General features: G+C 49.6%; 1 protein-coding gene across 1 annotated transcript in view; it reads right to left on the bottom strand.

Annotated features, from left to right (window-relative positions):
• The window catches only part of PLCG2 (phospholipase C gamma 2), a 122,121-nt gene that overhangs the window by 57,332 nt on the left and 50,995 nt on the right, over positions 1 to 13,794 (bottom strand). Inside the window, exons 4-7 of the mRNA XM_080937216.1 lie at positions 13,214 to 13,307; positions 12,274 to 12,321; positions 3,983 to 4,067; positions 2,486 to 2,569 (exon numbers count right to left, since the gene is read on the bottom strand). Of these exons, the coding sequence (XP_080793342.1) occupies positions 2,486 to 2,569; positions 3,983 to 4,067; positions 12,274 to 12,321; positions 13,214 to 13,307 (311 nt within the window). The remainder of the gene's footprint in view (positions 1 to 2,485; positions 2,570 to 3,982; positions 4,068 to 12,273; positions 12,322 to 13,213; positions 13,308 to 13,794) is intronic.

Here is a 13,794-nt window from a genome sequence, read left to right as displayed (position 1 = left end):
CCTAGCCCTCTCACTGGCCCTTGGAATCGTTTTCACTGCAAATGTTTTAAGAATTTACCAGAAAGCATCGGTGCCTGAGCGTCAAAGACAGGTGGGAGCCTGGTTACAGCTGGGGCCAATCGACCTCCAGCAAAGCACCAGTCTGAGCTTTGACTTCATCTGACCTCTCATCGGGCTCAGAGGAGGGTTAAAATGTAAGGCGGTCAGCACTGTGCCTGTCAGGTGGCCCTGATGTGGCCGGATATCTATGCTTACATTGTCACCTAGCTCCAATGCAGCGGGAATGTATCTTCCTGCCACTGCCCAACCTGCGAAACCATTTGAACCCTGACAGCTACAATACAGGCAGGTGGTTAGACACAAGGAAGAACTGGTAATTTAAAGTCAGAAACCTTTCGGCTACAGATAAGCAAAATGGCCTTTTCCCTAGGTTCGGATGTGAGAATCATAGGTTTCCATAGCAACTTCATAGACCCTGGAAATCCAGCACCCTACCCTATCCCAGGAGCTCAGGAACCAGAACAATTTGCTAAGATTGAAGGAGGCACTGATATGTACAGGGGCAGAAAGGTTTGGCAAGCCAGTGAAAACCATTGGTGTCCATTGGGATGGTATTATTCAAACCCTAAAACCACGGAGTTACAACATGCAGCCGGTAATGGTAATTTCAGATCCCAGCTCAAATCTCCTCTTCTAATGAATATAAACGAAGGGGCAGGGCTGGCAGGAGAGGGCAGCCAGTCCATGGGGTGTCAGGAGAACCATGGATACAGGGATGGGTGGGTGGATTCAGTAGGCAGGTTGGCGGTTCTAAGAAACCAACAATCTTCTGGGCCGTGGAGACATTCGCCTTTAACCCCAGCATTTAGGAGGCAGAGGCAGGGGAATCTCTGGGTTGAAGGCCAGCTTGGTCTGTACATTGAGTTCCAGAACAGCCAGGGCTATTCAAACCCTGTCTCAAAAACCCAAAAGGAGGAGGAGGAGGAGGAGGAAGAAGAAGAAAGGAAGGAGGGAGGGAGGGAGGGAGGGAGGGAGGGAGGGAAGGAAGGAAGGAAGGAAGGAAGGAAGGAAGGAAGAGCAGCCTACTTCAGACCTCTAGGTTTTAAACACAGGTCATTAATTTTAAAAACCAAGAATGAGATGCCAACTCAGGCGCCATGTGGCATTCTGAACACTAGGGGGCGACCTTGATGAGGCTGAATGTTTCCACCTAGCACATTCCAGGGAGAATCAGCAAGCAACTCAATCAGTATGCCCCCCCCTGCCCTCCCCTCCTACCCACCCCCTCTCTTCTTTATTCCATTCTCCCTCCCCTTCCTCTTCCTCTCTCTCACATGCACACAAGCATACACAGAAACACTGTTTTTTTTAAGTTGTAATAAAAGTTTAGGTTGTAGCTGAGCATTGGGGAGGCTGAAGTAGGAGGAGAGTTCATTTGAGGCCAACCTGGGTTACATAGCAAGTTCTAAGACAGCCTGGGCTACTAGTGAGGTCACTTCAACATGAAAAAGTAGAAGTTGAAATACATCTTGGATTGGGGATGAGACCAAGGTTGGTCATGGTGTCATTACAACAACAGAAAATGACTAAGAAGGGACTTTAAGTGAGGCTTAATGAGGCATCCTAGTAGGAACATAGAAGACAGTAGCAAAGTATATATATATGTGCATGTGTGTGTGCGTGTGTGTGTGTGTGTGTGTGTGTGTGTGTGTGTGTGTGTGTGTGTATGGTAACATCTTGATTTTACAGGGAGTTACAGTATAAGACAATTCCAGGAGTCTCAGAAGATACTCTAAACTTTACTACGGCATAGTCTCAGGGCTGAAAGACCATGGGGACTTTTGAAGTTGGACTGAATCCATTTTCCATGATGATGTGACTACATGCCTATTTTGTCCAGGGAGTGCAATGTGCTGGTTTGGATAAAAATGGCCCCCATAGGCTCATATATCTGTATGTTTGGTACCCAGTTAAATAACTAAAGATTAGGAGGTATGGCCTAGCACACACAAAGCCCTGGTGCCCTCCTGATCCTATAACCTGCCCAGGGTACCTCACTCTATAATCCCAGCACTCATGGGCTGGAGGAAAGAGGATTGAAGGTTCAAGGCCACCTTTGCATGAAGTTTGAGGTCAGCCTAGACTACAAAAGATCCTGTCTCAAAAATAAAGTCATAAATCATAAAACTTCCTGAGTGGTCTATATAGTATGGTGTGCAATATTCTGTATTGTTTTTCATACCCTCAGAGTTCTGATCAAATTTATAGCTACGAAATTCCCACCAGGAAGGTCAGCAAGCCCCGTCCCCCAACATGTCTTCTACAGCTAGGGTACCCTTACGGGACCATTTGCTAGTCTCCTGAAGTCATCCAGGGTCACTCTTGTCTGTGCTGCCTTGACTCAGTGGAAAGCGAACCCCCTCCTGTGAGCTTCTCAGCCCTGTGCCTGACTCAGAAACACGAGAAGCACCGAGAGCCCCCTTACCGACTTTTGCTGCTCAAACATGAGTTTTTTATAGAAGAGATGGAACTGTTCAAAACTGAGCTCATCTTTCTGCGCGCCGATTTCCTGTAAGCATAAAGAGCAAATGTGAGCACATGGGGCTTCCACCATCATACCTCCGCCCACCACACCAAAACAGAAGGCTGGAGTCAGCAGGTCCTCCGAAATCAGCAATTCCTTAGTCCCCTGCCTGGGAGAACCCACAGGGTACCCACCCTCCAGCACCAGGAACCCCAGGAGGGAAGAGTCTTGGCCAGGTTTCTAAGAGCCACAGAGGATGACTGTTCCTTTTGGGAGTGAGAGATACTTTTTTGGGATTGCCAAATTCAGATATACTGATCAAGTACACACACCCAATTAATGTGTTAAGGCCAAAATAAATAAATATATATATATGAGAATATATATATATGAAGAATAAAAATACATATATGAATTCCAAGAGTCTCAGAAGAGACTTGGGCTTTACATCAGTCTTGGGACTGAAGGGCCATGGAGACTTTTGAAGTTGAACTAAATGCATTTTGTACAATGATATGGCTACATGCCTATGTTGGCCAGGGAGTAGACATATAGTTTACATGTATGTGTGTGTATGTGTGATGTATATGTGTGATGGGTGTGTATGCGTGTGTGTGTGTGTGTGTGTGTGTGTGTGTGTGTGTGTATGTATAAAAAGAGAAAGAGAGAACCACATAGATTAGTAATAACATTTTTCTCTTCTCCCTCTCAGCCTCTCATGCCTGCTTTCTGTCTCGAGTAGAGCATGGGGGATGGGCAGGTCCAAGAACATCCGGGTCAGGACCAGCGTGGGTCTGCTGTCCCGGAAGCTCACGAGTACTCAGAGGAATGAGGTTGTCCAGCAAGGGGAAATCCCACAAATGGTACTAACATGACTAGAGGAACCTCCTAAGGGGGCTCCCTGGATTATGTGCTCACTTCCTGACAGCATCTCTCTGTGGGAAAGAAGGACCTTCATCACCTCCATTAATCCTTGTCTCCCTGCATCCCATCATTCATGGGGCAAAGACACTTTGCTGGCTGTCCCAGCTCAGGAACACCGCCTACTTCAGTGATGGGGATTGGGGGGGAAGGGTGGATAAAATGGGGTTAGGAAAATGAGCAATGTTGGAGGACAAAACTCAGTACCCTCTCAAAGGCCACAGCAATTTACAAAGGACCCGTGTGCTCCTGACTAAGGTAAGCCGGCTGCAGGAAGGCCCGGGAAATGCTGAAAGGCAGATTGATTGAGACAGATCTGCACAGATGTTCCAAGTCACACAGTCCAGCAACACTTGCTTCATCCTTAGTGATCTTTCAATAGTCACAGGGCTCCATTGGATGGACCAGGACTAATGTGCTCCAGAGGACAGGACTCTGTTGAGTGCCATTCCACACAGCCCCAGGCCCCGGGGACTTCCTGAGAGAGGCACTAAGCAAGCCTAAAGTCATGTCCCCCAACTGAGGCGCCAAACTTACCACCAGCTTGTCCTTGAGAGACTTGATGCTGCTCACTTTGAAGTTGACCAGGGGCAAGATGGCCTTCAGCTCCCGGAGGCTGATGCTGCAAAGAAGGAGATCTCGGTTCCATCAGCCTCGGGGGCCAGGGTGGGAGGCATCGCACAACTCTACCAACACCCCACCTTGGCACCCCTCCATGAGAAAACCGACTAGAAGAAAGAAGACCCTTGGGGCCAGAGAAAAGGGGCAGACTGATGGTGGAGGCTGGTCCCTATCCCTCCTGGATGACAGTAGAAATGGGTCACATGGGAGGTGGCTCTGGAAGCAATTGCTGTGAGAGTCCCAATGTGGGTAGAACACTGTGAGGGTTAGGCACCCAAAAAGTCTCAGAAACAAACTCACGTGCTTTCAAAGCAAAGTGAGCTGGAGAGGGGCACATGTGTGTGCCGGGCAGCTTGGTGTCACTAAGCCATGGCACTTCTCCACCCAACTCCCATCTCTCTGCGCGCACACACACACACACACACACACAGCAACAAGCTCCAGCCTCTGGTTCAGAGTGGGTGGAGGCTGCCGCTGGCCTCAGGGTGGACAGTGACCGCCTAGATCCTAACCAAATCCCACACGGCCATCAAGCCCGAGCGCCTGGTATCAGAATCGACCAGGAGCTATTCCTGAGCTTCTGGAAGCTTCTAGTGAAGAGAGCAAGGGTTGGGGTTGGGCCTCTGCTCCCTGAGATCTAGCTACAGATTCCCCAGCCTCGAAAGTCTCATAAGGCAGCACTTAGGGCCGGCCATCTGCACCTCCACAGAGGAAACTGAAGCTCAGAGGGGCCTGCTGTGTGAGCAATGTTAGGCTAGACTCGCTGCAGCCCAGGCCACCCAGAACAACCACATCCAAAGACCTTCAGGACAGGACACCAGAAATGAGGGTCCCAGATGGTGTATGGGTTAGGAGACTCCGGTCCTTCTGGCTAGAAATCCAAGCATCCAGCGAAGTTAGAAAGGGCTCAAGAATGACCCTGCCCCATGGATAGGCAGAAATACACCCGTGTCTCCACATTATCAACGTGGCCTTTGTCATCTTCGGAGAAGAGCCATATGTGTGACTTCACATAGATAACAGCCACCTCCAGCCTTCCTTCCCCCCCCCCACCTCCCACACACAAACAATGGCCAAAGCTCCTGTGGAGGCCTTTGTGCTTACAGACAGGCACTAGGGAATCCAGGAGTGTTAAACACATGGGGTAATCCCTTCAAGGGAAGAGATGTATAACCTGTTTTCTGCCCAGAAGGCTGGGAACAGCTGTAGCCTGGTGACCTCAGACCTGGCTCCCCACACTTAGGTTTATCTCAGCCATCCTCCCAAGGCTCTGATCTTAAGCGTTGTCTCTCGATCTACAAAACTCATCTCAATGGAAGGTGTCACACTCTGATGGCCGTAGTATTTGCAGGGGCCCCCAGGGCTCCCACCACTGGGCCAAGCGATCTGTACACAGACGGCAGCAGAAGGTGCCTCAGGGGGGTGACAGTCCTCTTGGCCCGGGCAGGATGGAAACATATATGTAGCAGGTGCCACATGGCAAGACACAGGAGAGAAAGACTGAAAACACAGGGTGGGGGGGGGGAAGGGAGAAGTCAGAGGCTCCGGGAGCCCAGGCTGCGCCAGTAAAGGAAATGCCCACATCTGGAAACAGAGTAAGAAGAAGGGGACCCAAGAGCCCATATAGCTGCTTAGGGACTGAGTAAGGGAGCAGGCAGAGCAGGCACAGAGGCAGGAGCACCTGGGACACAGCACCCATGCATTCCAACACAGCACCCCATCCAAAGGCACCACTTTAGACCACCGAAGCAGGGATCAAAGGGCTATTTCAGATTCCTCAAGACAGGAACAACTGAATCCCCTCCTAGCACTCTCTCCTCATTTCCATCTTTACCCCAACCTGAGCACTCCCCAGCAGCTGGAGGGAAGGAAGCCGGTAGCTCTTAGCTGCACCTGCCTCCTCCCTCGGATGGTAAGAGGTCTTACTCACAGACCCATCCCATGCCAGGAGCCTCCAGTGACAGGTCCAAGCGCAGAAAGCAGATTTGGCTCTCTGGACCTTCATTCCAGAGAGCTGGTGGGCACTGTTAGAGCTCCCCAGGGAAGTGCTGCCTTCATGCCCTGAGCTCCTTGTCATCCCCAGCTTCAGCTTTTGTCTGCCTATCCTGGATACAAACCAGTAACTCGGATCCCATCCTAGGGCTCAAAAAGAAACCTGGGTGATCTCTTTTGGGAACTACATAAAAATAAAAATTAAAATTAAAAAAAAATTTTAAAAATAAAGACAGCTTCTCCCAAGGGACAACAGACGCTCCTTGGGACATCATCAACCAATCACCATAAAGCCTAGCTGGGTCCTGGGAGCTTTCAAGGCTCCTGTCACTAGAGAAGCCCCTGAAACTTACCTACTTAAAAAGAAAGCCTGCTCTCACCCATGGCTATTCACAGCAACAACAATAAATATTTAAGGTGGAATGTTTTCTGCAAGCCAGGCCTATCTAGACACTTTACAGTGTGACCTCACTGAGTCCCGCAAGCCAGCATCCAGCCAGGATGCATGGTGGAGGCAAGGTGGATCTCTGTAGATAGGGAAACTGAGGAAGAATAATCAATTACCCCAAATATCATACAAGCAGTGTTACAGCTTCTATTACTGTCTATATGTTTGTCTGTCTGTCTGTCTCCCTGTTCTTGTGTGTGTGCATGTGTGTACGAATGTGCACGTGGGTATCCATGCATGTGTGTGCATGTATGTGTGTTTGTGTGTGCATGCAAAAGTTGTGTGTGTGTGTATGTGTGTTTTGGGACAGGTTCTCACCATTAAGTCCTCAGCATCCTGAGAGCAAAGATGACAGGTGTGTGCCTCCAAATGTGGCTAACCTCACAGTTGTCCCATAGAGCCTATGATCTCTATTTGTGCTGGTCAAGTCACCAGCATCCAACCACACACAGCTACAGGGATGGAGGAACTGGGCCACATGCACTGTATCAGTCACTGGCCCATGTGCTCAGCTACAGCTGATATCCCCTGAATTCACCTTGGGAGACCAAGGGCCCCTCCCCCACCACTTCAGAAGCTGTTTAGGGACCCAAGGATTAGTCAAAATGCAAATTCTTCAGGTCTGGACTCCGCAGAAGAGGAGGAAGAGGATTGGTTCATCCTGCCCCCTGCCCTGGAGGGACTGAGAACTGAGAATTCCTTTCCCTTGAGAACTTATTTCTCAACTCTGGCTACATAGTGAAACACAGTCTCAAAGTGGGGAGTTGGAACTGGAGAAGTTACACTGGCTGCTCTTCCAGAAGTTAGTCCAGGTCCAGGGGATCTGACCTGACCTCCCTTGAGCACCAGAGAACACACACACTGCACAACACATACATGCAAATACATACTCATACACATAAAATAAACCACTTTAAAAAAAAAAATCCAATACCCAAAGTGATATCGAGCGAGACGAAATCCACACAGGTGTGGCTTAGGTTATCAACCACATGAAACCAATTTGCATCCAGGAACTCCGTGAGTTCCGCCCGTGCCCCCTCCCCTATCTCTTCGAGGTTCCCCCTCCCCATCTCCAACTGCAGCACCTCCCGTTCCACTTCCCGGCAGACCCAACAGTCTTCCCCTGTTCCCTGCAGAACTGAACCAGGAAGTGTGTTCTGCTTATGCAAATACAATGGTGTAACCCAGTGGGCAGGGATGAAGGGAAAGGGTGTTGGGAAGGATGAGGAGAAACACAAGCCATCTATGTTCTGCTGAGGGGACCGGGTGTGAGAACACCACCTTTATGGAAAACAGCAGGAGTTCCTCGGAATGTTAACCAGTCCCCACTGCTCCAGCTGGAAGGGCAGAAACCCCTGCAGGTGTTTCTCACCCCGTGTGTACCCTGAGTCACAATGGCAGGAGCCCAAGAGAGAACAAACTCCGGAATATTATTCAGCCTCAAAAAATAAAGTGGTTCTGCTACTCCAGAGACGAAGGCAGGAGGGTCACAAGTCCAAGGCTTGCTGCCTAGACAACCATGCGAGACCCTGTCTCTTAAAAGGAAAAGGAAAGAGAAGGCTTCAAGAAGGGCGTAGCTCCACTGTACATTGCTTGCCCATAGCGGAGATAAGCCCTTTGAGAGCCTTATTCCAAGTGAAATCAGCAAGAGTGTAAGGGACAGTGATATATGATTCCATTTATAGGAGGCACTGAAGGTGGCCAAATCAAACAGCAGTGGTTCCCAGGGCTTATGTCATCATCTGCCACCATTGCATATAAAAGGAGTGCTCTGACTCTACAGTGTTCTCTCTCTCTCCCTCCCTCACTCCCCATCTCTCCCTCCCTCACTCCCCATCTCTCCCTCCCTCACTCCCCACCCCGAGTGTGTGTGTGTGTGTGTTCCTATGTGTTCCCAGCCGGGCTCCTCTCTTCCCCTCTTTCTGTCCTTCTCTTCTCCGCCCTCATGGCTCTGCTCTGGTCTGTCTGGCTCTTCCCCTTCTCCAGGTCCTCACTCCCCTCCCTTCCCCCAAATAAACCTCCCTTATGCCAGGTTTGTCACATGGAGTGATTTCTCAGCAGGGTACCTTGGCATGGGCCTATCAGGTACCCCCACCTGCCACCATATTATATTTCATAATGGGAGAGGGGAGGGGGGGTTGTGGAGTCATGGGAATGAGGGCGGTTGTAAGGAAAAGATGACGGGGCCCCAATGAAAGGAAAAGTCACTGAAAGGAAAAGTCACTGAAAGGAAAAGTCACTGAAAGGAAAGTCACGGGGCACCAATGTTGTGAAAAGATGACGATCCGAGTCCCGGCACCAATGTTAGGGGAAGAATGAAGAGAGTGGGGGGCATATGGCCCATGGAGGTGCGGCAAGGCCTGAGGGCAAGGGAGATGCCTCTGGGGGGTCCATGTTGGGAATCCCTTCCCCCTGAGGGACCAGCCACACAACGGTATAGTACAGAATAGAGTTTATTCAGGTCATGGGAGAGTTAAGAAGGTGTTAGAGGCAGAGAGAGAGAGAGAGAGAATAGAGAAGTAGAGGCCGGTGGCCATGAGCACGTGGAGGGAGAGGGGGGAAGGGAAGAGGAGGGGTAGGGGTGAGAGAGCAAGGCTGCAAGAGCACAAGAGCAAGAGAGAGAGGAGGGGTCAAGCAGCTCCTTTTATAGTGTCAGGTCACTGGGGCGGAGCACACCTGGCCACTGCTGGGTAATTGAGGGGTGGGGTATACCTGGCTGTTGCTAGGTAACTGAGGGGTGGGGTTTACAGAATCCTAACAGCCATGTCCACGAGACAGAACTCGCTGTCCGCCCGGGAGATGGGACACAGAAAGAGTTGTGCAACTCTACGAATGCAATCAACCCCACAGAACTGTGCACTTAAAGCTCTTACAAGGTGAGTGGGACACGGTACAAGCCTTACCATCATTTTACATCCTTTGCTTCTTTTTAATTGCAATGTTATTGGCTAGGGGAAGGAACGATGTCTGCACTTTAAAAAAAAAAAATTCTTTAAAAGAAATGAAGCAGAGCAAGGTAGCAAGCCTACAAACACCGGTGTCATCCTCACGTGCTGGGTTGCTTTAGGCAAGCGACCAGATTTCTCTGGGCTTCAGCGTCTTTACGTGTAAAATGGGCGCCTAGCTCAGTGGTTGGCCGGGAGCATTTGGTAGGCATGTGATGGGCCTAACACAATGGCTGTTACCAAGCAAGACTCCTCCACAAAAGCTGCTACAGTTTTGTTCTCGGAGAAGTTAGAAGCTGCTCAGGGCTTGGGCCAAGGAAAACACCTGGGGTTCGGGCTCTGCCTGAGCCCAGCCAGTCCATTCTTGCCTTTGGCAGCTCCTGTTTTCCTCTGGGAAACAGGCTTAGTCAGAGGCTGTGGGAGACAGGAAAGGGAGGGAAACTGGCCCGGCTGCCCTTTCTGAAGCACTCTTGAAGCCTCCTAGAGAAGGTGAGACTTTTGGATTCTCAGTACTGACAAGCAGCAGGGCATGCTGGGAGAGGAGGTGGGTGGAGGGACAGCGAGCGGCCACCTCCAGAAACAGGTTCCCTCTTGGCTGATGGGAAGATAGGTTTCTAGGCAAGAGTTGAAGAATCCATCCCCAGCAAGGGGGCAGGCATCCATCTCTGCTTTCGAGACAGTGGTGACCAGAGTGACCCTTTCTGTCACAATAAGCACAGTCTTGAGAAGACAACACCCTAAGACCTCAGTATGTAAAACCCACAACACCCCACTGTTAGCATTCTGCAACCACTAGATCAATCCTGCTGACACCAGAGGCCAGCCTGGAGACGATAGATGGGAGAGAGAGGCAGAGGGGAGAAAGCATGTGGCTAGAGGTCGCAGATGCCCCAGCTGGGTAGACTAAGCGAGACAGAAATGAACAAGAGACAGACAAAAACCGCCAGACACCAAGTCACCATGATGCAGAGACAAAATGGGGAAGCTGGTGCCATTTAGCTTTGTCTCAAATATGAAAGCCAAAAATAAAGGAAAGAAAAAGAAACTAGTTAGTTAGTTGGTTAGTTAGTTAGTTAGTTAGTTAGTTAGTTAGTTAGTTAAAGGTAGGGTCTCACATGGTACTAGCTGGCTTCCAACTCTCTATAGCAGACAATTACCTTGAGCTTCTGACCCTCTTGCTTCAGCCTCCTGAGGGCTAAAGCAACAGGCATTCTGCATCTCCACCCCTGCTGGGATGGGAGCCAGGGCTGCATGCATGGTAGGCAAGCATTCTACCAGATAAGCCCTAGTAGAGTCTCGGAACAAACCTTTTTAAACAAAAGGTCCAATGTGAGACAAAAGCTAGACAAGGATTACCGTGCTTTAACAGTGCCGAGCTGCCAACTTCTCCACAACTGCTTGTTTGTCTGTCTGTGGGGATTTGCTTTTTACAGATTTGTTTACTTTGTTTTATGTGTAGGTGAGTTTTGCCTGTGTGTATGTACGTAGAGCACATATAGGCCTCGTGCCTGTGGGTTTCAGAAGAGGGCATTGGATTCCCTTGGAACTAGAGTTACAGATGGCCCTGAGCCACCCACCATGCAGTGCTAAGAATCAAACAAGTCCCAAAAGAGAATCAAAGGGCCCCTGCAAGAACAAGAACTGCTCTTGCCTGTGGGGTCATCTCTCCAGCCCCAGGGTGGCCTTTATCACTTCATTATTAATTAGAGGAAGGAAATAAAGGAAAGGATGGTCAGTCACCAACTCAGAAAGAAATGCAAATCTAAGCAAAGTATGCCATGGCCAATCATTCTCCAGAGTAACCAAGGACAAAGACCCATGTGGCAGAGAGAGTGGGCTGGTCATAGCTAGAACCCTACCCTGCCACCATACACCAGGAGCTCACATCGGGCAACCGGAGATGTCCCCAGTTCACAAGTACAGCGCCCAACTTCACACACTCCAAGGATGTCTTTCACAAAATTAATGTGAAATCAGAAGCCACTAGATGTCAATCAATGGGGAACGTTCCTGGGTCACCACTGCCTTTGCCTAAGGAAAGACCCAAGCTGAGTATTTGTCCAAAACAAAAACAAAAAGCCAGGCCTGGAGGTACAGCTCTCTCAGCCCAGCTACACAGGGGCCTGAGGCAGAAAGATTGAAAGTTCAAAGCCAGTCAGGGCAACAGAGAGTTAGAGGCCATCCTGGATAATGTAGGGAGATTCTGTCTGGAAACAAAAGAAGCTAGAGATGTTAGAACACTTGTCTAGAATCCAACAGTGAAGGGCTGCAGCCATGGCTCAGGGACAGAGCAAATGCTTAGGAGGCAGAAGACCTAAGGTTCAATCCCAAGTATAGAAAGAGGGGGTAAAGGGAGGGAGAGAAAGAGGAATAGAGGGAGAGAGGGAATAAAACACAGAATCCAACAGAGCCCTGTGTGCTGACCCAGTCCCATCCTGCAGAGACTGAAATGCACAGAAAGGCACAACTCAGCTCATCCCTGCCCAGAGCCACACCACTGTCACCCAACAAAGCTTGTTCCCTTGGGACTAGTCTCTCCCACCACACATCACAGACACTGGGGTCACAATGTTCCCTGCTGGGTTCCCAGGACATAGTCTGTGTTCCAGCCTATGTGACAAGGCCACATGTTCCCATGTCAAATGTCACCTCAGCAGCTGGACTGGAACTCTCCATCCGAAGCTTCCTTCACGCAGAGGATTTGGTCACCATCAGCCCCAGAACCTGAGACCCTTTCTACCACAGGTTATGTGCTGACCCCACCGTATGTGACAAGCAAGTATATCACAGTTCAAAAGAAAACCGCCAACAGGCCTTACCTGTTTCTTCGGGTTTGGTCTACTGAATAAATCTGTTTCCGCAGCCAACTGCAAAGAAAATTTGAAGCCAAAAAAAAAAAAGAAGAAGAAGAAGAAAAAGTCAGAAAACATTGCAAGAGCTCTAGGGAATGAGGACAAAGTTCCCAAAGGGAGAAGAGGTCCCCAACATCCTCCACAAGGCTTGGGAACCAGACTCCGCCACCTGTGTGGCTGAAGACCCCTGTCTGAGCCCCAAGGAAGCTTCCATGCGATAAAGTGAGCTCGTCATAAAGGACAATTTCCCATCACTGATTCCCAACAGGCTTTGAGGAAAGGTTTTGGTTCACTGGGGGAGGGGTAGCGACCCAGGCCTATGCACACAGTTCATATGGAAAACAGTCCTCAGAAGGCCGCACCCACCATCACGGGGTGGCCACCTCCAGTCTCAGCTTCAGTCCACTTTAATCCATTATTAAATCCTTTCCGGAGAAAGACCTGCCCTTCACACATGTGTGCATGCACAGATCCACACACAGATGGCTACACACACGTATACCAAACGCATACACACTACCTGGAAACACATGTATACACACATGCACTGGGTACATATGCACAGATACACAAATACATACACTTCTGCAGATATACATATACACACATGAATTCATGCACCTAGTGGGCCTACAGAAGGATGTACATGAACAGATATTTATGTGCCTGCAGATATACACAGAGAGATCCATATACACATGCGCACGCACACATACACCGAGGGGTGTTTCCACCTAAGCCAAAGGCCAGGGCTAAGTGCCAGGGAGAGAGCTTCCCATCCGGAACACTGCAGAGTTCTCAGCCATCTGCTGCACTGATGAACTTTGGGACTCAATGTCTTATTTTCTCCCTTTGGTCTCTGTTCCCATGGCCCCGGGACAAGTGAAGACAACGGTGGGTTGTGTACCTCTCAGTCATTGTGGGAGTGGATGCGCTCATCGCTTCCTGGCGGAGGATCTTCAAGCCAGAGAGCCACTTCACTGCATCCTCCTTGGAGTCGGCTGGAGACAGGATGAGAAGGGGCGGTGAACTCTGGGTGACCCTTGGTGTTTCTGCTGGAGGCTGCAATCTGGGACCTTGGGAATGGGAGCTCCACCTCTGAGCTCTATCCCAGCGCACTCTTCAGCTTTCTAATGGACACAACCACTGGGATGGCCAGAAATCCCATCTCCAGATATGTGAGTTTATGTGTTCTCACATGTGTGTATATACGTGTACATATGTGTTATGTGTGTGCTGTGTCATGTGTATATATATGCATTGTGTAGTATGTGCATGTATGTGCGGTGTGTGTGTGTGCATTGCACAAGTGTGTGTTTTGTATGTTACAGCCATGTGTGTTATGTGTATACATCCATGTGTGTGCTGTGCAGAGGCATGTATGATAGTTACATGTATACACGTGTGTTTATTGCTATGTGGATTCATGCGTGTGCTTGTGCATGTGTGGTATGTATATGCATATTGTGCTGTGTGTGAATTGAATGT

Source organism: Micromys minutus (genome assembly GCF_963924665.1).
Source record: "Micromys minutus genome assembly, chromosome: 24".
NCBI lineage: Eukaryota > Metazoa > Chordata > Mammalia > Rodentia > Muridae > Micromys > Micromys minutus.
This window is presented reverse-complemented; position numbering and strand designations above follow the sequence as displayed.